The sequence below is a fragment of the Peromyscus eremicus genome, chromosome 5 (genome assembly GCF_949786415.1).
Source record: "Peromyscus eremicus chromosome 5, PerEre_H2_v1, whole genome shotgun sequence".
NCBI classification, from domain to species: domain Eukaryota; kingdom Metazoa; phylum Chordata; class Mammalia; order Rodentia; family Cricetidae; genus Peromyscus; species Peromyscus eremicus.
In genome coordinates this window covers 5023470-5045153 of record NC_081420.1, presented here as the reverse complement: position 1 = coordinate 5045153, position 21684 = coordinate 5023470, and the positions used below count along the sequence as shown (strand labels likewise).

The window sequence follows — 21684 nt, the reverse complement described above, 5'->3', positions numbered from 1 at the left end:
GGGGTTCTGAGCAGAACTGTTCTGAGCAGAACTGGGCTTTCTTGCCATTTCCTTCTTGAAGCCCCTTTCCCCTGGGCCGTGGGGGTCACATGCTGCCCTGTCTTCAGCCGCTGCCCTTGGGCTTTTCTTGTAGAGTCTTCTGTTTCTCCATCCAAAGTTGACGTCCCTGAAGTTTTGACCGGAGATGCTCCTGTTCCTGGGCTCCTCCATTCTCAGGCATGGCACCTGCTGCCTTTTCATGCTAATAAAGTCCCATCCATGTTTTCATGAACTTTCAGCGATGATCTTTTGGTTTGTGTGCTCAACTGTTACTGATCACTCCTTCTGGATATGCAATAGTGTACGACACACAGCACTTACAAATTAAATTCATGGTCACTGTCCCTAGCCCATCTGCTGTTCCCTTCCTTTAATGGATGATGCCAAAGCCCACATAGCATCACAGGCCAGAAACCTGGATTTCTCTCTCTCTTTAAATTACTGTAGTCATTTGTATAAATTCAACTCAAACATTTCTTAAAAAAAAATATTCTCTTCTTTTTAGCTCTCCTGTCCATCTTGCTCCCTCTTCCCTTACCCATCCTCCTTTCTTTAAATATTTACTGGGCTTTTACTTTGTGTGGGACACTGTGCTCAGTTCTTGGGATGTGATGAGAAAGGTTGACCTTGACTGTTTTGGGGAGCTTACAATCTGGGAGGGAAAACAAATATCAAATAAACACTTAATTAAAAACAATTTAACTTCTATCACCATCATCTTTTTCTTAAAATACTGTGGTAGCCGCCTAGTTTGCATGCCTGCCTCCTTCCCCACTTTAGGCATGTGTAGCTCTATAGCTAGAATGGGTGTGGGTGTGGTACTAGCCTTTTCAAAATGTTGGTTTTTGTCATGACACTGCTAATAATTTCTCTGGGGTTCTAAAAGATGGTGGTCTTCCCACTCCCCACTCCTCCATCCTTCTTGGTTGTCATTATGCTTCAGTATAAAGAGTCCACATAATTATTGCATGGGATAGAACACAGAAATCAGCATAAAAATCTCTTTCTGCACAGCAGATCTCTAAAGAAGAACAAATTATGGCTGAAAGCTTGCTTAGTGATCTTGGAATCAGAGCCCAGGGCATTTAATTTCATAGTTAAGATATTTGGCAGCATTAGGCTAAGCTTGGTGGAGGCTCCATCTCCATCAGGGCAACATGGCCAGGCAGACCCCTTCTCTCCTTCACTCACTGCCCAGGATTAGTTCTGATTGACACATTCATTCTTTCTAAAGCTCAAGAGCCTTTTGAATTCCTTAGGACGATTTTATGCATTTTCTCTGAAATGCATTAATTTTATTATATGTGATTTTATTGGGGATCAACTTTAAAAAAGTAATATTAAACATCACAAACAATGAAAGCAATATGAATGAGTATCTTCTGAAATGTTAGTCTCTCTTCTAACTGATGCTGAAATCTTCAGCCTCTCGGTCCCTTTCCAATGCAACTCCTCTATCGTCTCAGTCTGTTACTCCTTCCAGAAATAGTCTGCTTGTGCTCATAGCACAGACGCAGACACAGATACGTCTGTTTATACCCACTGTACTGAATCTTGGTTGTTTTCACCTAATGTGTTTAAGCTATAATTCTATCTGAGCTACACACACCACTTTGTTTTCTTCAAAGCTGTCTAAACAACCTGGTGGCCCCACTGGATATTCTCGAGAAATCCACCTGTCTTAGTTAGGGTTTCTACTGCTGTGGTAAACACCAAGACAGAAGCATCTTCAGGAGGAAAGGGTTTATTTTAGCTTACACTTCCACATCATAGTCCACCACTGAGGAAAGTCAGAGCAGGAACCTGGAGGCAGGAACTGAAGCAGAGACCATGGAAGAGTGTTGCTTACTGGCCTGCTCCTTATGGTTTGCTCAGCCCACTTTCTTATAGAACCCAGGACCACTAGCCCAGGAGTGGTACTTCCCATTGTGAGCTGGACCCTCCCCCATAAGTATCAATGAAGAAAATGCCCACAGGCCAGTCTGGTGGGGGCATTTTCTCAGTTGAGGTTCCCTTTTTTCAAGTGGTTCTAGCTTGCATCAAGTTGACACAAAACTAGCCAAGGCAACACCCCTTATTTACCCTGTTCTAGGGCGGTCTCCTCTCTTGAAATGGCAATGACAGGGTGATGAACTCCTTGGTCCGCAGGCTCTTAGCTCTGGGGAGTATCCTGGGCATCTTGAAGGTACTCACTCTGTGCATTTCCACCATGTTCTTTCACATGAGGTGAGGAAAGGTTCAATGGACACCAGCAGGTTCCTACCTGAAGACGACACACATCCTTCTTGGCCTGTGTCCAGGGCCTTAGGATCCCCTACTAAAGATATAAAATCAATCATTGGGGCCCATGGAGGTCTTTTCTTTGGGCTTGATGTCATGAGGGTAGACCATGCCATGAGTGTGCACATCCCTAGTCATGATGATGTAGAGGAAGACTTTTCCATAGTGGTGCAGTGGTGAAGTCTGGATCATTAGCACACTGTATGTTTCTTCTACAAATAGTGCTGGGAAAGCTGGTTATCTATGTGTAGAAGAATGAAACTCCACCACTATCTCTTATTCTGCACAAAACATCTTCATCACAAGCCCTAGAAGCTCCATGTCCTTGATTCAGTGCCATTTTCCTGGCCTTGTTATCTGTGTTGTTAGTCCTTTAGTACTTTAGTGCTGAGATGCGACCACTCTGGTGTTTCAGCACCAAGTCATCATCTTCTCACTTACTCTCAGTGCCTGCTGGCTGTCCCCAGTGGCCTGAAGCCGTCTCCCTGCTCCCTGCCTTCTACTCCTACTCCTGCTGACCTCTCCTTATCTTTTAAGTTTCCAGTTCTCCTGTAATATCTAGGCTGTACCCTCTCCCGCTCTTATAGGACCGTCATGTGTCCCAGTCCCATGGCATCCCCAGTGCACACTGTGTCCCTGCTATATACCCCATTAAGATATAAGCTGCATGAGAGCAGTTACATGATAACTGTGATTATGATAACTATGCATCTTGTTTCTGCTCTTTCTTAACACATTGGACATATATAAGGAGATACACTCATGAATCTGCTACTCTATCATCTACCTATCACCTATCTATCTATATCTAAATCTTTATCTATCTATCTATTTATCTATCTATCTATCTATCTATCTATCTATCTATCTATCTATCTATCTATCTATCATCTATCCTTTAGGATTCCAAATAAGAGTACTCGATTTGGTTTCTTAACCATCAATATGTAAATCTCTAGAGGTGAGTTTTCTGAAGCCACTAGGTTATGGTGTTTATTTATGTGAATAACCTTCACAGAATTAAAATGCACAGTGTTAGTTTGTGCATGCTAAGAAATCAATTGATTGTAGAAGGGAAAATGGCCAAGGATTATTGAGGCCAGATGAACATTTTATTCAACAAGAAGGATGGTAGGGGTGAGATGGGAGGGCAAGGAACCACAGATGCAGAAAGGTACAGAAAGAGCAGAGATGAGTCTAGGGAAGACATTTGATCTCCAGTGAGTAAGTGGGTGTGCTGATGCAGAGCTGGTGTCTGTTGTGCTGTGTAGTAGCCAATAGCAGATAGCCTCATGAGTGAATTGCAGCTCTCTCTGAAGCTGCACATACGATGCTTCACATGTAAGGTGATGCTGGCATGGGAGTTCAGATGGGATTTATGCTCCTTGTAGAGCAGATGGCAGAGGTTGTTCACTTTTCTCAAAGAACTGTAAATGTTAGAAGCAGAATCACACAGTCCTGGGGGCAGTTCAACGCCCTACCTGCTACTGTATGTGTCTGTGTCTTTGCAGTCAAGATGCATCAGGCTGATGCTGTGCACATTGCATGGGGCTTCATTTGCATTTATAGTGATCAACGCAACTTTGCATCTGAGAAATTTTTATAGTTGTTTGCAGAACTGATCATAAAATAACTGCCATATGAGATTGGAAAGCTTTTAGAAAGAGAGTGGAGGGATCTATAGGTGAACAGATGGTGTTGAAAGATCCAAACAGATAATTCCTCCATGAGTTAAATAACATCCATTTGTTTATGTTTATATAATGCTATATATTTATATGTAAATATATACTTATATATGTTTAGATTCCCCATGGGTTTTGGAAGTTGAGAATTTCAAAAAGAGTGGGCATCATTATTAAACTGACTGTAATGCTATCCTCTGATAAGAAAGGTCTCAAATTAGTAGAGTCACGGTTCTCATGGTAGAGGTCAACATTGTAATGTTGACTGTAGTCAGTTTCATAATGATGCACAATCTAAACATCACACCTGATTTCCCAGTACACCACCATAGAAAAGCCTCTCTCCACACCATCAAGGTTAGAGATGTGCATACCCATGGCATAGTTTGCCCTCAGGAGGTGAGACTCAAAAGAGCAGACCTCTATAGGCCCCAGTGGTAGATTTGATGTTTTTTAGTAGGGGTTTCTGAGACCCAGATACCTGACCAAGAAGCAAGGGTATGACTCAGGTAGGAGCCTTCTGCTGTCCCTTGGCCCAATCTTCACCTCACCTGGTAAAAGAATAGGGAAGGGGTATCTTCAAGCTGCCTAGGCTACTCCCCAGAGTGAAGCGTCTGTGGACCAGCTCATCTAACAGGTGTCATTGTGGTATTGAGCTGGGAGAATGCTCTAGAACAGCATCATCATGGGGTGCTGTAGTGGGTAGCCATTCCAGCTTTGACCTGGAAGTACCACCCCCTTTGAGGCTTCAGTAACTGTCATGCCTACAAGGCAAAGCCGAGAGAGGACCTCTGAAGGCCCGAGATCCAGATGGGCGAGCTCTCTTGGTTCCTGGATCCTGGACGCTGGAGGTAGAGCAAGCAGAGTTCTCCAGAGAACACTGCTGGACTGTGCTACACTTTTCCCAGACCCTGTAACCTATCCCTTCACTTGTAAGTTACCCCACAAAATAAACCTCCCTTTTAACTACATGGAGTTGCCTTAATATTTAAACCAATATCTGGCGTCCAATGTGGGACAAATTCCAAAGGCCTGGGTGGCTCCCACCCTCAGCCTCCTCCCTGGCTGGTGGGTACCTAAACCCGCCTGCAGAGTTCCATATAACCAGGCAATGCCTACATGGTTCCATTCCTGAAAAAGAAAACAGCTAAGTCCGGTCTCAGTTCCCTAGCAAGCTTAGCCCCCAGACCAGCAAAAAACCACTGTGAAGTGAGATGGTCTACCTCCTCCCTGAGTGCCGGCTGCCCACCTTCTTGGCTCCGCCTTGTAGGCGTGACAGTTACCAAAGTCTCAAAGGGGATGGTACTTCCAGGTCAAAGCTGGACCGGCTACCCACTACAGGGTGCATTTCCTGAGAGCATGCAGTGGGCTCACTATACTGTTCAAACTCCTTCATAGCAGAGCCTCACCTTACTCTGCAGGGATGTGACACATGGCAAGCCATGTTCCCAGCAAGGACAGCATGAGCATGGGATGTGATCTCTCTTCTCCTCCTCCCCCACTGCTGTTCTATCCTGGGAGAACCCTGATGTTATGAAAGTTCCCCTTCTCACCATTTTTCTTTTATTTTTAAATCATTAAAAACAATAACTTCATCGTAAGCACTGCACAGGTAGATTAAGGAAGCCACCCAAACACTTGCCCAGTTCCAAACTCTAGACCTTCCATACAGTTAGAATGGTCATTCTGAAGCTATGAGCCTCACTTAAACTTTTACACATTCACTGCCAAATATAGTTTTATGCACTTATTCACCACTAAAGGGAAGAAACACGACAAAGTTAAAATTATAAAAATGATTTGCTTTCTGCCCTCTTTTCTAACTCACGTGTCTTTTACCTGCATTCCACCCTTCATGGTCACCTCTGTCACCTCCATTTCTAAGTGTTTTACTACACCACACAAGCACATGGACATCATAGGCTGGGAGCCTCATCTGGGGGACAACCTGCTCTCTTTTTCTTTTTGAGATTGGGTGGCTCAAGTGAATGGTATACATTCTAAGTCTATTCTTTTACAAATTCATGACTTTATTTTTCTTTAGAGCTGAATAATATTCCACTTTATACACATGCCAGGTTTTTGCTATCCATCCTTCTGCTGATGGGCGTGTAAGCTGGCTCCATTTCCTTGCTCTCCCAGACAGAGCTTCAGTGAACACAGATGTCCAAATGTCTCTGGGAGGATAGAGAGCTCTCTCTCAGGTATATGCCAAGGAGTGGAACAGCTGGGTCATGTGGAAATTTTGTTTTTGTTCTTTGAGGAAACCGACTTCCATAATGGGTATGTTAATTTGTACCGCTAGCAGAGAATAAGGGTTCCTCTTCCCCCATGTCCTCTCCAGCACTTGTCAGATTTCTTGAAGATAGCCATTCTGACTGAGGTGAAGGTATTCTGTTTTTGTTTTTGTTTGTAATAAAAAACTGATTGGCTCAGGTGGCATGGGCAAGCAGATGGTCAAGTTCATTTCCACATTCTCAGGGTGTGGTCACTGCTGTAAGGAAGGACATGTTGCTAGGTGCTCTAGGAAGTGGGTCAAGCAGCCTCTGTTGATTCACTTCCTGTTTCTGATTCTTTATCTGGAAAAAGGGGTAACCACAGAACCTTTCTTGTAGGTCATTGTGAGGCTGAATTAAGCAAATGCATGTAAAATGCTTAACTCAGTTTACCCTTTTCTCTTAGATTTTGACTGTCTGTCCTCAACTGTATTTTGAGGGGCATTTTGTGAGGTTGAGGAGGAACTGTAAGAAAGCAAAAGGATTTCCCTTGACCTTGGCATTGGGCAGGTGCTGTGGTTGAGAGCACAGGTTTGAATGAATGGCGTCCATCCCGCTATTGCACGGTGGAATGCCTCAGGGCTGGTTTGCCCTGCTCATCTCACCTGGTGTGCTTGGTTGTTTGGGATATTGACTGTCTGTGTGCTGAGCAGGGAAGAGGCAGATTTAACCACTGACATTCAGGTCACAGTCTTTTTCTACAGTTGTTACATGTCCAGGAGACATGTCTACTTTGTTTAGCAGGTTTCTAACTGTTCTTCTGGACTCTAGAGGTAAACAGTTTGTACTCCAATTTCCCTCAGTTATTATTTTTCAATTACAAGGCCTTTACAAAATATATGCATTTCAAGCATTTTGAATGTTTGGTCTACTGGCGTTTTGCGCATCTGTGTGCTATGCCATCCCAGTATCCATTCCCAGAGGTCTTTGGGGTATGTCATTCTGGACATAGACATCAAACAGCCAGACCCATGCCTGCTCCCACATCTCTTGCCAACAACTCTTCTACTTTCTGCTATGAGTGATCCAGCTAGTTCAGAAATGTGGTTTTTAAATAATCATGTTCCATGAATAAGGGATTTTATAGCAGATCTGTTTAAAAGATGTAGACACAGTCCTCCTTCTGTACAATAACTTCCCCACATCACAGTCACACAGTAGCCTCTAAGGCTTGGGATCTCTCCCGCTAGCATGCGGTGATCTTGTGCCTTGTGTAGAGATGATGCCACGCTGACAGGGAGGGTGAAGCACTGGAGGGGAAACTGAGTGCCGCACACGGTGGCCCTGCTTTGCTCTCACCTTATAACTGTAGGCACATGCCGTGCCAGCTAGAAACAGACTCACAGAGACCCCAAAGCCTCACTTTTGCACCACTCCTCTTCGGTGTTTGCCCACTGCTCACTTTCCCTCTGCATGCTTGATCTATCCTGAGGCTGGGCCAGGGATGTCAGCTCCCAGGCTCTGTCTGTGGAGAGTGACTTGTCTGGCCCAGAGGCCCTCAGCTTTCAGAGCTGTTCTGCTGTGATTTATGTTGGCTGAAGTACTGTCAGATTTCTTCAGCCCGGGCTCTTCATTGGCATTTCTTCCTCAGGAACCATCAATAGCACACTAGTTTACCTGAAGTAACAGAGAGAGGAGAAAGCATTTAAAAATACGATTCATGCATGGGATCAAAGTTTCGAAAAGAAAAAAATTGAGACAAGGTTTCACTGTGTAGCCCTGGCAGAACCTGGAACTCTCCAGGTAGACCGGACTGGCTTGAACTCACAGAGATCCACCTGCCTCTGCCTCCCAAGTGCTGAGATTAAAGGAACATGTCACCACTTCTGGTGAAATTTTCCATTTTTTTTAAAAATCAGTATTTATCCTGTAAGATGATCTTACTATAAGATCAAGTAATTATGTGTTATGGTCACATATTTTTTTAATGAATAAATATTAGAAGCACAACAAACAATTCCTTATTAGTTTGAACAGTTGATAATAATTTTACATAATAAAGTTAACAGGGTAAAAATAAGAGGAAATAGGGATTAAAGACAAGAGAGAGATCAGAACATCGTCTACTCCGAACGCTTGGATTAGTTACAATGACTGAGTCCAGCATTTGTCCTCAGCTTCCTGGCAGTGAAAAGAAAACTCATTATTAGGAAGGAGACAGCCTCCTAATCCCACAGGAGCTCAGCTTTGCCGGCACCCTGTGCTGAAAGGAATTTCTTTGCAAGGGCAGTGAGTGATCCAGCACACAGATTTTACAAAGATCCGTGGGTAGATTTCACTTTCTTCTGGAGAGAGCAGGGGACATGACAGTGACGTGGAGTCTGCAGAGGCTAAAGAGGATGAGAGTTCATTCTCCAGGGGCCATACGCATTGTAACCTCAGACTCCGCTCACTGCCCACTCGGGGTCATGTGTGTTATAACCTCAGACTCCGCTCACTGCCCACTCGGGGTCATGTGTGTTATAACCTCAGACTCCGCTCACTGCCCACTCGGGGTCATGTGTGTTATAACCTCAGGCTCCCCTCACTGCCCACTCGGGGTCATGTGTGTTATAACCTCAGGCTCCCCTCACTGCCCACTCGGGGTCATGTGTGTTATAACCTCAGGCTCCCCTCACTGCCCACTCGGGGTCATGTGTGTTATAACCTCAGGCTCCCCTCACTGCCCACTCGGGGTCATGTGTGTTATAACCTCACACTTCCCTCACCACCTGTTCTTTCGTGAGCAGAGCTCTGACAAGCTCTATTGTGTTGCTTGAGGTTGTCTCCCCTGATCAGAGCCTAGAAATGTTCATCTCTGTGTTGAATAAGGCCAGATTCTAGTCTATTCTTGCAAACCAGACAAGCAGATGGTGGGGACTGACATCTCTTCACAGAGACTGAGCAGCCCAGCCTGCGTGCTCATCCAGGTGGAAGCCGCCCTGCCTGCACACGAAGATGAGCTGCAAAGGAAGCAGCAGGCAGACCCAGGCATGCTGGGAAGCCGCAATGTGACATCCCCAGAATTCGGAGCAATGGTGGAGACCCAGAGTTGTGCTAACAGGGCAGCAGAGATGGTTTCGGCCGTCGAGAGCAGCTGTGTCCTGGCAGCTTTTCCAGCCATAGGAAAGCTCCCGGGCTCCTGTGGTGTTTCCAAACTGCGAGGGCTGGTTCCCCAGTGCACCTGCCAGGATGAATTAGCTGTGAACTGCACCTCAAATCACAGAAGGAGCTCACTTATGCCTCACATAAGTTCCCACTGAACTGCTTGTCCTAAATAAATATGCTGGCTTAAACAGGAACTTCAGTAACTTTTTTGCTAATCATCCAGTGTTCGGACCATTTTGTCCTTGTACTGTCATAGTTCAAAGCAATGTCATGCTACCTGCTGAACGATGTCTTCCCATTGGCTGCGCTAGGCTACCGTGACTTGCCAGAGACAAGGCCTGATGATGTTAAGCATATTCCTTGGAGCCTTAAAAATTATCACACAGAATCTACTTTTTCCTCCTTCTGGGATTTATCCACCATCACATGAAGTACTAAATTATGTTTGGCTATGTCTATTGTTATGAAAAATAAAAGTGTGTTAATCAGCTTTCTTTGCTAGGACACAGTACCTGAGGCAATGAAGTTATAGAGGAGCAAAGGATTATTCCGTCTGTGACCCTTGGCTTGTAGTAAGGCAGAACATCATGGTGGGAAGAGAGTGAGAGGGTGTGGAGCAGGGATGTTCTTCATGTGGCTCTCCATGGGGACTGGCTTCCTCCAACGAGGCTCCACCCCCCAAGCCTTGCACCACCTCCTATCAGACATAGGAGCTGGCAAACCCACCTTCTGTATTTGACCTTTGGGGGAATTTCAGAGCCATATCATAACAGGAAGTATTTTGTTGTTGTTTTTAAAGTGAGGTGTTTACGGTCCTTTCTGTGTCATTTTATTGCATGAGGCTCATTTTAGGGATCTGTAGGCAACTCTTGCCAAGGTGAATTGTATGAGGCATTAATGTCTCAGAGGAGATTAAAAGCAAGAATGAAGTCAGTATCATAAAACCTTCCCAGGAGGCAGTGAAGAAAAACCCAGGGCCAGTCAAAAAGTTACAAGCAGAAATACACTCAGATCCCTGGAGGTGGCACAACTGATCACCCACATGATCTAGGATGGAATACTGGAGTGGTTTCCTTTAGCCTCTGGATTTTCATTTTATTTTATTTTTTTATTTATTTTAGTGTGTGTTTGAGAGAAGGAGGTTCAGTTTTTAAAATGTGTAAATTCCTAATTTAAAAATATTAGTGACTAATAAAACATGAGAGGAAGAAAGATAGAGAAAACACGCTGCATTGGGCAGATCAGGATGAGACATGGTGCCCAGTTAGTTTTAATCTTCAGTTTGACAAAGCCTAGAATCAACAGGGTAGAAAGCCTTGGGTGAGGAATTGCTTAGATCAGATTAACCTGTGGACATGTCTGTGGGGGATTGCATTGATTGTTAAATGATACAGGAGGATCCAACCCACATGAATATCACCAGCCCACTGTGGGCAGCATCACCCCCTACGGAGGTGACTCTGGGCTGTACAAGAAGGTTAGCTAAGAGTGAGCCAATGAGTGAGGCAGGGAGTGAGCTGGCCAGCAGCATTACCCCACGGTTTCTGCTTCAAGCGCCTGCTTCAGTTCCTGCTCCAACTTCCCTAAAGGACAGACTGTGACCTGCAAGCTGGAATGAATCCTTTCCCACCCTAAATTGCTTTTGGTCAGTGTTTGATCCCAGCAACAGAGAGAGGTCTAGATCACGCGGCTTGCTGCAACTGTGTAACCCATTTTTAGGATTTGGCACATCACTTGTTGGTTAGATTTTAAATCTGCATGGGAGACAATGTAATAATTCAGTTAAACTTACATCTTCCTGGTAGATACTGATGTGTTTTATATAGACCTTATGCTACCCCTCCAACTAAGTTTTCTGATGACAAATGTACTGTTCGTTGTTGGAAAGCTCATGTTGGCAGACACAGACAAGTGCAATACTCTCCAAACTCTCAGAGAAAAATGCAGAGGGTAACCTTTTTGTCCATAATTACTTGGGGGAACTTTTCTCAGAGTTTGTACACTGGAGAGGACTGAAATATTATCAAGTCCATATGCCTCTTCCTTAGATGTGAGCACTGGAGATGTGTGGCATTAAACCTACCAGGTTGTCAGTAACTAAGATAGTACTCAGCCTCAGTGAGTGCTCATTAGAATAAGCAGCCCTGAGGGAGGGCTTCATGTAGGAGGCAGCTTTCTTCACAGCATGGAATGGTTACTGTCACTTCCCAACTCTGACAAGAAACCGAACATGGGCTCTTTCCCCAGGTCATGGTGCTGACACGAAGTAGAACCAGCACACAATGCTTCTCTCTTAGACCTCTCCATTTACTGCTTTCCAAACACTTCCATTCATAAATTCCAGGGCCTGGGAGCTGTCCTTAGAAGCTTCAGTGCTCAGAGGTTGGCATTGTGTGGGAAACTAAGGGTAATTTCCTATCTCCTATTATAGTCCTACATAGGTACAGTGTGAGATCCCCTGAAAAATGTCCTTACTCATTCCTTTTAGCTCATGATTAATTGTGAAGATCCATTATGTAGACATTCTAGAAATTCTCTGTTGAAGGTACTAGATTTACAAGTCTATATGTGTACTGGTTAGGTGGTTTTTTTCTAACTTGATATAAGTTAAGGTCATCTACAAAGAGGAACCTCAACTGAGAAAATGCCTCCATCAGATTGGCCTGGAGTTAGGCCTATGGTGTGTCCAGCTCACTGTGGGTAGTGCCCTCCATGGGCAAGAGGTCCTGGATGCTATGAGAAAGCAGGCTGAGCAAGCCATGAAGAGCAAGCCAGTAAGCAGCACTCTTCCACGGCCTCTGCTTCAGTTCCTGCCTCCAGGATCCTGTCTTGAGTTCCTGTCCTGACTTCTCTCACTATAAACTGAAGTTGAAATAAACCCTTTCTTCCCCAAGTTGCTTTTGGTCATGGTGCTTATCACAGCAAAACAAAGCAAAACAGGACAAAACTCCTAGTGATTTGGCACTGTGGCTCTGAGGTCAGACCTCAGAGGCTGTAAATCTAGGTTCACATTTTCAGCAACTATGTGACCTTGGGGGAGCCACTAGGCATGGCTGAGGCTCAGTTTCCTTCTTTTAAGAAATGGAAACAATAAAAGTCCCCTGGTGGTATTTTACGTCATAGACAATCTCTGGCAGCTCCTTAAAAGACTGCTGGGGCCACTTCTGGGGAGGCTGAAGTGCTGACATTTGATGTTTGAATTGGTTGGCCAGCTGAATTAAGAATTTTTGTTGTTGCTGTTATTGTTGTTCGTTTGAGACAAGGTTTCTCTGTGTATCCCTGGCTGTCCTGGAACTTGCTCTGTAGCCCAGGCTGGCCTCGAACTCAGAGATCTGCCTACCTCTGCCTCCCAAGTGCTGGGATTAAAGATGTGCACTACCACGTCCAGAATTAAGAGTTTTGGAGCAAGCTTATTTGATACTTTTTGCATCCATGTTGCCATAGCTGTGTGGCATTCTTTCAAAGGAGAAACCATAGTAAGAGAACCCAATCCTGCATCTTGTACTGACCCGTCACATTAACCCTCCACTTGCTTCTGGGCTAAGTTTGAAAACTTTATTCTCGGCTTTCTCACTGAGAAAATGAAGTTGTCTAGCATTGAACCCAGGACGTAGGGGCATTCTTTTTAATTCTTTGAGATTTTATTAAGTAAAAAAATAAATTTTGTACAATTACCCAATGTATTGTGATCCTTTTTATTCCCCTTATAGCCCTCTCCTACCCCTTCCATGTCTATTGACACCCTGCCTCCCAACGCTGCCATTGAGCTCTGTTTTATTACAAAGATAACAAAGCATGGGAGTTGAGAAATGGTTCTATGCCCTATGAAAGTCACTTGTGGCAGAGAGAATTCTGTCAGACTGAGGTGTCTCAGCCCATGGCTCTAGGTATGGGGGAGGAGAGGCACCACTTCATAGCTCTGAACTGAACCTACCTTCAGCCGACCTCTCCATCTATCCTCTACATATTTGGAGGTGAGGCGGCAGGTGTCTGGGCATCAGGGATTCATACTTTTAGGTTGGACTAGTTTAAAGCTCGTATTTGTAAAAGGAAACTTGTGTAGGGTCACTCATTGTGCTTGTGGAGATTTCCTAGTGGGATGATCTGACTGAGAAGCAAATGTGAAATTACAATGTGAGGCAGATCCTTTCCAGGAAGCTTTCAATTCAAAGCCTTCCCTATGAAGTTTTCTGGATATTACTTCCTTCATTTCTCAAAAATCCAGCTTTTTGTTAAGCCTGCAGAGAGGAAATTCTTTACCCTCAGGAAAACGTCTTAATAAAGGCCTAAAATGTCAAGTTGAGACTGGAGAGCACCAGCGGCAGTACAAGGGGACACTGTGGACTGCATGGGTACTTGAGTTGTCTGTCAGCCTTCAAGGCTTGCTAGCAATGGGCTTTCTCCAGCCGAGCTGTCAGTCACTCCTATGTATGTATGTATGGACATATGTGCATTCCAGGCTGTTCTGTAGTTCCTTGTCTCTGCCCACAGCAGGTGCGTGCATCTCTGCCAGGAACCTTCTCTTTGTGGCTTATCAAACACTGTGGTAGTGAGTCTTATCTACCTGAGACATCCATGGCCCTCTCTCAAGCAGGGTGGCTAGAGCTCATTTCGAATATCAGATCCCTGAGACTGTATATTCAGTGGCCAATAAATATTCATCTATTATCATTAAAAATATATACATAGTTGGTTTGAATAAGTTGTATGTTAGTAGTATAATTTCACTTTACAAATTTAAAAATTAAATTTACTTATTTTATGTGCATGAGTGTTTTGCTCGCATGTATATAACTGTACCACGCGTGGACCAGGTGCCTACAGAAACCAGAAGAGGGCCTCAGATCCCCTGGGCCTGGAAGTACAGATGGCTGCAACTATGTAGGTGCTGGGAACCTGACCCAGGTCCTCTGCAGGGGCAGCAGGTGTTGTCAGCCTCTGAGCCCCTAAATAAGTTTTTCTTTTGAAATTGCCACCCCGCCTCTGTTTGCTTTGTTTCCTTGATTTCTCCATGACTCAAGTTGTCTGTCGGATCTGCGTTAGTCTTACTGTGCACTGGCATGCATGTGTCTAGCTTCTCCGGATGGAGGCTGTCTGTCTGTCTACATTTCAGAGCACACATTTCATGGTTGTTTACTCTATGCCGGGGAATGGCCATATCTGTGACAAACAGGACGCCCTACACTTGGGGAGTTTACAGTTCAGTTCAGCTGTGGGGTGTCAGATGGGGCAGTAGAAATGTAGAATTGTTGGTTCAAGAAGCATTCTTTTATCTCTAAGTCTTAAATACACACTGTAGAGTGCTGGGCCCTCGCCGTGGGGTGGACCCACAGAGCTCTGACTGGACAGGGCAGTTTGGGTACTGTCCACCTGCTGCTTGAGGAGTGTCTCAGGCCTGTAGCATCTCTGAATAGATTTTGGTGAATTTTCTGATAGCCCAAGCATATAAGATCTGATTTTTAGGGTAGTAGAACATAGTTGGAATGTAGCGAAAGTGTGAAAAAGAGTTAAGAACAAGGCTCACAGATAAGGTCCCCAAATGGTACCTGGGCTTGAGGAAGGAGGGAGGCTCCTTGTGGGCACCATGAGAGGGTGGAGGCCAGTAGTGACTCCTGAAGGGTTGCTGTTATGGGGTAAAAGTCCTGAGGCTCAAGGAGCTAAGAGGGTTCCTAGGGAGTGTGGAATTTTAACTATTGATTGTCCACTCTCATCATAGTGATCAGAAAGTGGCTGTTAGTGACAAAGTCATCCTCTGCAGGGCAGTGGGGGGAAGCCTAGATTGCTGTGAAGAAATTGTTCTGCTGGCCTCCTGTGAAGTCCTGTGAGGCGGGGGGCTGGAGGAGACCCTTGGCCAGAAAGCTCCTGAGTCCAGAGTTTTCTAGAATCCTAGGCTGGGGCTAGAGTAGCTGGGGGTTGTCAGGGCAAAAGCTCTCACAGTCCTCTGCCAAATTCCTGGTCTTTTCCATGCTTCCTTGGGAATGAAGGCCTTCTCCAAGTCCGAGACCTCTCTTAAGCAGAAGCCTCGGGGCTCTGCAGCACTTCCCAGGAACCCTGGGGAAAGGTCTCTGGGGAGACTTGCTGGGGGGCTGTCGAGGAGATGGTTGAACTTCAGAACTTTTTGTAGCTAGGTGTAAGTCACCAGTAGGTAGTGCAAGGCATTTCTCTTCAGTTCCTGCCTAGAAGCGCTGGGGCCGCCACTGACAAGGGACCAGCTGCAGACCTAGAAACCTTAACTCAGCTGTGTCTGTCTACTGGGGCCTGGAGACAACGGACCTTTCTGTGGTCATTTTACTCTGGGGCGGTCTCTAGTTCTCCTTTCTACCCATTTCTTTTCATTCCTTCCTCCTCTTCTTGTTTAGGTTCCTTCCTTCCCTCCTTCCTCCTTCCCTCCAGCCCCCTCTCCTTTCCTTTCCTCCTCAAAAAGTGAAAACCATTCACAAGACCATCACAAGATAACTTCCTCTACTCGCTGGGATTAAGAAGCCATGCTGTGTCTTTTGTCTCTTCTCTTACAAATCTTTTCTCTTTATAAAAAGAAATAGGATTTCAGTTTAACCAGATAAACCATTTAACAGTTTGTTTCCTTCTCCCTGCCCAAGCTCACCTTCATCACCATCACCATCACACTTGCACACATACTGTAAACACTAGTGGTTCCATTAAGCTTTTAAGTAAATTGTTTCATATGTGTATATCGGAATGTAATTTTGATGCTTTTCAAACTTTGCATGGAGAGCAATTACATATTTAGTATATTTTACTTTTTAAAGTTCCTGATATCTATATGGGTGCATATGTTCTGACTTCTGACTCTATCGTGATATCCTCTTTATTGTCTTCAAATTCCTCCTCTTCTTTGGATAAAGTCTCGCTATATAACTCACGGTAGTTTTGAACTGGAAACTCTTCTACCTCCCCTCCTGAATGCTGGAATCCCAGGAAAGCAACAACACGCCCACATGAGCATTCCTGCATCTGCTCTCTTATACTTATGTGTGAGAATTTCTCTTGGGTGATACCTACAAGTAGAATCATCACTGGACATCAAATGGTACCAGTTTATAATTTTGCAGAACGTGGGCACTGTGCCCTTTGGAGTGGTTACTCCAGGTCATACCCTTCCCCACAGTGTAAGGGAATTCCCCATGTCATTAGCAACGAGTCAGGGTCAGATCTGTCGGTCTGGTGGGGGCTAAGAGATATGACAGTGTTGCTTTTATTTGTGTGTTTCAGAATCCTAGAGGGTGAGCAGCTTCCCATGGGGCTCCTGGCCACTCTGGTTTTCCTCTGTGGACTGCCTGTTAGCCTCACTGGCTCCCCTTCCGCTTATGATTTCTCACTTGGTGGTGACTAAGCAGAATTCTTTTTCTTTTTCTCTTTTCCAGATTTATTTATTTGTATTTCATATGTATGAGTGTTTTGTCTGCATGTATTTCTGTGCACCAAGTGCGTGCCTAATGCTCATGGAGGCCAGAAGAGGGCACTAGTTGCTCCAGAACTGGAGTTACAGTCAGTTGTAGGCCAGGATGTGGGTGCTGGGAACTGAGCCTGGGTCCTCTGCAAGAACAGCCAGTGCTCTTAGCTACAGAGCCATCTCCTGACGCCTAAGCAGAATTTCTTAGGGGTAGACAACATTAGTACTTATAGCTAGCAGCTGGGTTGTGGACTTCTCTTCTTAGATAAGAACCAGGAGCAACCTTAGCATCGGCTGCTGGGGGAGCTTTGCCCACCCAGAACACAGTCCCTTTGACCACAGCCATGTACCCAGCATTCCTTTCTTCATACTCTATGGCCATTTTTATAATGTCGTATGGCCTTTTGAGTGGTTTTCAGAAAAATTGATCCGGTATTAGATTCAAGAATAATCATACTTTGCTGTGTTTGCTGCTGCTTACTTTTTCATGAATGGTGTACATTTATCGTTGACAGAATTGGTCTTCTTGTTTTCTTGAGAATTTGCAACCAAAAAACTTAAAAATAAAAATTTGATTCTTCTAACAAGCCCATGTTTTTTCTTTTGCTTTGTTTCATTTTGTTTGTTTTGTTTTGTTTGAGACAGGGTCTCACTATGTAGCTCTAACTGTCCTGGAGCTCATTATGCAGACCAGACTGGTCTCAAACTTACAGAGATCTACCTGCCTCTACTTCTCAAGTACTGGGACTGAAGGTGTATGCCACCACGCCCGGCCAAGTCGATGCTTTTTTAACCTTAATTCTTTACCTCACTGGCATCTTGTCTTTGTGCTTATTGTGTTTTATTGAGCACAACCAGGTCATGTATAATCTAAGTATCGGGTTTAAATGAAATAAATATTTCACAATGACACAAACAACTAAAAGAAAGATTGAAGTAAAGATAAATGTTTTTGCCATGTATGTTGCTTAGATTCCCACCCAGCGTGTCAGGGAGAATGCAGTGATGATCCTTATAGAAAGAAAAGCAAAATATGGGGGGTTTCAGGAAGATGATGGGCTCCGTGCTAGCTCAGGTACACTGGAAGGTGGGCTTGTCCGATGCCCCAATGCCAAATCCAAAGAAGCCTCCCTCACCGAGTCTTTTTTTTCCTGCTGCTGTGGCATAAAGAAAATGCTAAAAATACTTAGCACTCTGGAATCCAGGTCTTAGTGTAGCACACTGAGAAGAATGAGGTCACTGTGGTCTTACTGAAAATGTTAGTGCAATGAAATTCTTGGAAAAATGTCTCCAAAATGTGATGATTTTGAAACATTTCATAAAAACTTGATGTCAAAAATTGAGCATTCAGTTTAAGTCTTAAAATATTTCCTTTTTCTGTGGCGGATCGGAGGAGGACGGGATCACCATTAGGGACTTCACTTCCATCTTGTCTTGTGTCCTGTGAAGGGCTGGTCTTGGCTTAGGAATCTGAGAGTTTGAGAAGTGGTTGACTTTCTGTTTTGGAGGCTGGGTTTTTGATGTAGTGTTAGTGTGGCTCCTTTTAAAATGATTTTGGTATTGGTGTAGTTTATATAGTCAGCCATTCAATTTCAATTTTAATGTGCTCTAATACTGTTTTCCCTTTCTTCTTCTTATAGATGTGTGTGTGTGTCTGAGTGTGTATATGTGTGTGTGTGTGTGTGTGTGTGTGTATCTGTGTGTGGTCTATCTGTACATCTGTGTGAGGGCATACTTACTTCAGTTACACCCATCCATCTATCCATCCACCCATCATCCATCCACCCATTCATCATCTATCCATCATTCATCTCTCATCCATTCATCTATTATCTGTCCATCGTCTATCTATCTATCATCGCTCCATCCTGTGTGTAATACCTGTTTTGTTTAAGGGGCTAACCTGGAAACTGTGGTGCATATTAAGAATTATAGAAACAATTCTATTTTCAAAGAAATCGTGACCTAAGAATGTAAAGATGGCTTCTTAAACAGCGTCATACAAAGCAGAGCACAAACCCTCCAGAACGGTAGTTTTGATAGCTGTATGTTTGTTCTATTGGTGACTTTATTGATTGCACATGACAAATTCAGATCAAACCAGTTAGTAATATCTAGCTTCAGAAATGGCTAGATTCAAAGACCCAAGTAGTATTTTGAGGACACTGTCCCTTTTTATGTCTAATTAGCTCTCTTCTTGTTGACTTCATTCTTGGATGGCCTCTTTCTTGTGGTAAAAACTTTACCTGTTGGAAGCCCAAGGCTTGTGTTATTCTCCAGCTATGGTTCTAGAGAATGGGAAAAACCCAACACCTCTCTCCCAGGATTCATAGTGTTAAATCTTAAAGAAGAGTTTTACTGGTCTCACTGAGGTCACATGCACATCTCTCAGCCAATCATCATGGCCAAGGGACCATTATTCCTTGTCACTAGCCAGAGTCCTTAGTTAACTCCTATATTAAGAACGCTTGGGGACTGGGGAGGAAAGACAGTTTCTTACAGAGACTTCACTAGGGCCACCTGGAGCTTGTGGAATGTGGTTCCTCAAAGGAAATATTGGAATTGTTGCTGACAAATGCAGAAGGAGGGAATGCTGGCCAAGAAAAGAACAGGAGGGAGAAGGAGCAGAAATGCACTTCATGTTTTAGAAGATAAAAGGAGGAAGTGACTGCATCTCCTGGGATGTGCAGAAACGTGTGACCTTTCTTACACTTCAGGACACATTTTCACCTGTGTATAGTGGTGGTACCTTTAAAAGGTTGCCTTCACTGGAAAGAAAGGGCCGGGGGTGGATCTAGGGATGGATGGAGGAATGGGGGCAATATGAACGAAATAAATTGTACTAAATTCTCAAAGAGCCAATGATAACAAAGGAAGTCTCTTCTGTGGTGCAGAAGGGACTCATTGGACATCTTGGTAAGGTTGCAAAGAAGTTACCCATCACTGTTTTGGTAGAAGCTCTACCTCAGACCCTCCCCTTCTGCCCCCTGGCATCTGTATACCCAAAGAGCCTGGAATGTTCTGGTGGAAGCCCCACCTCAATCCCCCTCCCCCATCTCTTTCTCCCCAAACCCTGCCTCATCTCAGAAAGCCTGCCAAACACGGCTCCTCCCCCAGAGATTCTCAAGACCACTTCCACGGGGTATTTAAACTGCCCCCCAGAAAACAGACATATGAATTTTTGGTCTCTCTTCCCCGTCTCCTCTCTGGGGGACTGGAAAATCATCCCGGAGCGCTTTACCCCTTAAACCTGGGCTTTTTCTAATTGTTTAATTTGGTCTGATTTGGATTGCTGTGTTCGAGAGGCTTATGGGGTGCAGAAACCTTTCACTCATTCCATGTTATCACCTACATTCGGAGTCACCCACATTTCCTTTCTGCTTTGTTACAGTTTCATTGCAAATCAGAAAAGGTTAGAAATCATCAATGAAGATGATGTTGAAGCTTATGTGGGGCTGAAAAACCTGTGAGTACTCACCATTTACGTATGTTACCTCAGAGACTTCCTGTGTTCTGCTGTGGTCGGGTAGGTAACTTGCTGTTTAGTTCTAACATTAAGTGCTGTTATGTATTTTCTGTAGGACAATTGTGGATTCCGGATTAAAATTTGTGGCTTACAAAGCATTTCTGAAAAACAGCAACCTGCAGCACATGTGAGTAGAGAGTGATCTGCCCAATTTACTCAGTATTTTCTCACTCTTGTTTATTTTCTTCCTTTGCCAGTGCTAACCTTCACTTTGGTAGTTAGTGTAGCTATGATAACAGCTTAGGAGCATTAGCTTTGATTCTGATTGATTTCGGAATGGCTTTGGGGTGCTTAGAACAGCCTGTTCATTCCCTTTTGTGAATTTCTGGGCCATTTCCATCTTGGACAGAGCACTGGGCCAATGGCAAGGACTCTGATGTGAAAACGATGTCCTTGTACAGAGGTCTTGATTCTTTTCCTTGGAATAAGACACACTCCCTGCAAGACATCAAGCTAAGTAATCAAGACGCTGACTTGGCCTTGGATGGCTTAAGGAAATAAAAATTACTAATGCTTTTTCTCTTATAATAGGACCATTTGAGCCTTCATTTTCTCAATAGCATGTGCCATGGATTGATAAAAATAGAGGAAAAAAATCAATCACTGGATATGATAAGGTTCAGACGACTCTTAGTAGGAACTGCTTTCCTCCACGTCATATCAGCATTTTGTTGACTCAGGTCAATTGGAAATGCAGGAAATAAGAGTTATTATATGGTTTTCTGTTAAGTCCCTTCAATGATACCAGTTAAGTCAATAAATTATGGGCTTCCTGAGATATCCTACTAAACAGATCACCCAAAAGACAAACACGCCCATGGTCCCTCCCCAAACTCAGATTCCCTCACACTGAGTTCCACATGGAGTAGATCTTCTGCTGGAGGGTTGTCATCTGAGTTCTTGCTGACCAAATTCTCTTTGCAATAACTTGAGCATTTCACAGTTTGCGGTTTACCTGCCGGATCTCACCTAAACATTTCAGTTGCGTAGAATGACGTCTGTATTCCCAGTCGGAGGGAGCTGTGGGACTTACCAGGTGGCCAACTCTTCACTATGTTCTTAAAACAGGAATAAAGGAGATAAAATTTCTGCCATCACTATCATCCTATAACATCTGTCCCTTTCCCCTCCCTGGGGAAAACAGTTCCCGGCCTGATTTCTATGCTGGTTATTAAAGAATTCATTGTCTTAGAGAGACTGCCTGGATGTCCTATGGAGATGTGTTGATATTACTGAAGGCCTTAATTTCATAAAGTCATTATCATGAGTTCATATTTTATATGTGACAGGAATAATGAAGTCACTTTCTAAGATAGAAAACATTCTGCAAAAACAGAATAAAACTCTGGGCACATTTTAAAAACACATTTTCTTTAA

General features: G+C 44.1%; 1 protein-coding gene across 2 annotated transcripts in view; it reads left to right on the top strand.

Annotated features, from left to right (window-relative positions):
• The window catches only part of Ntrk2 (neurotrophic receptor tyrosine kinase 2), a 341393-nt gene that overhangs the window by 12780 nt on the left and 306929 nt on the right, over positions 1-21684 (top strand). For both annotated transcript variants that reach the window (XM_059262791.1, XM_059262792.1), the window contains exons 3-4: positions 20173-20247; positions 20363-20434. In XM_059262791.1, the coding sequence (XP_059118774.1) occupies positions 20173-20247; positions 20363-20434 (147 nt within the window). The remainder of the gene's footprint in view (positions 1-20172; positions 20248-20362; positions 20435-21684) is intronic.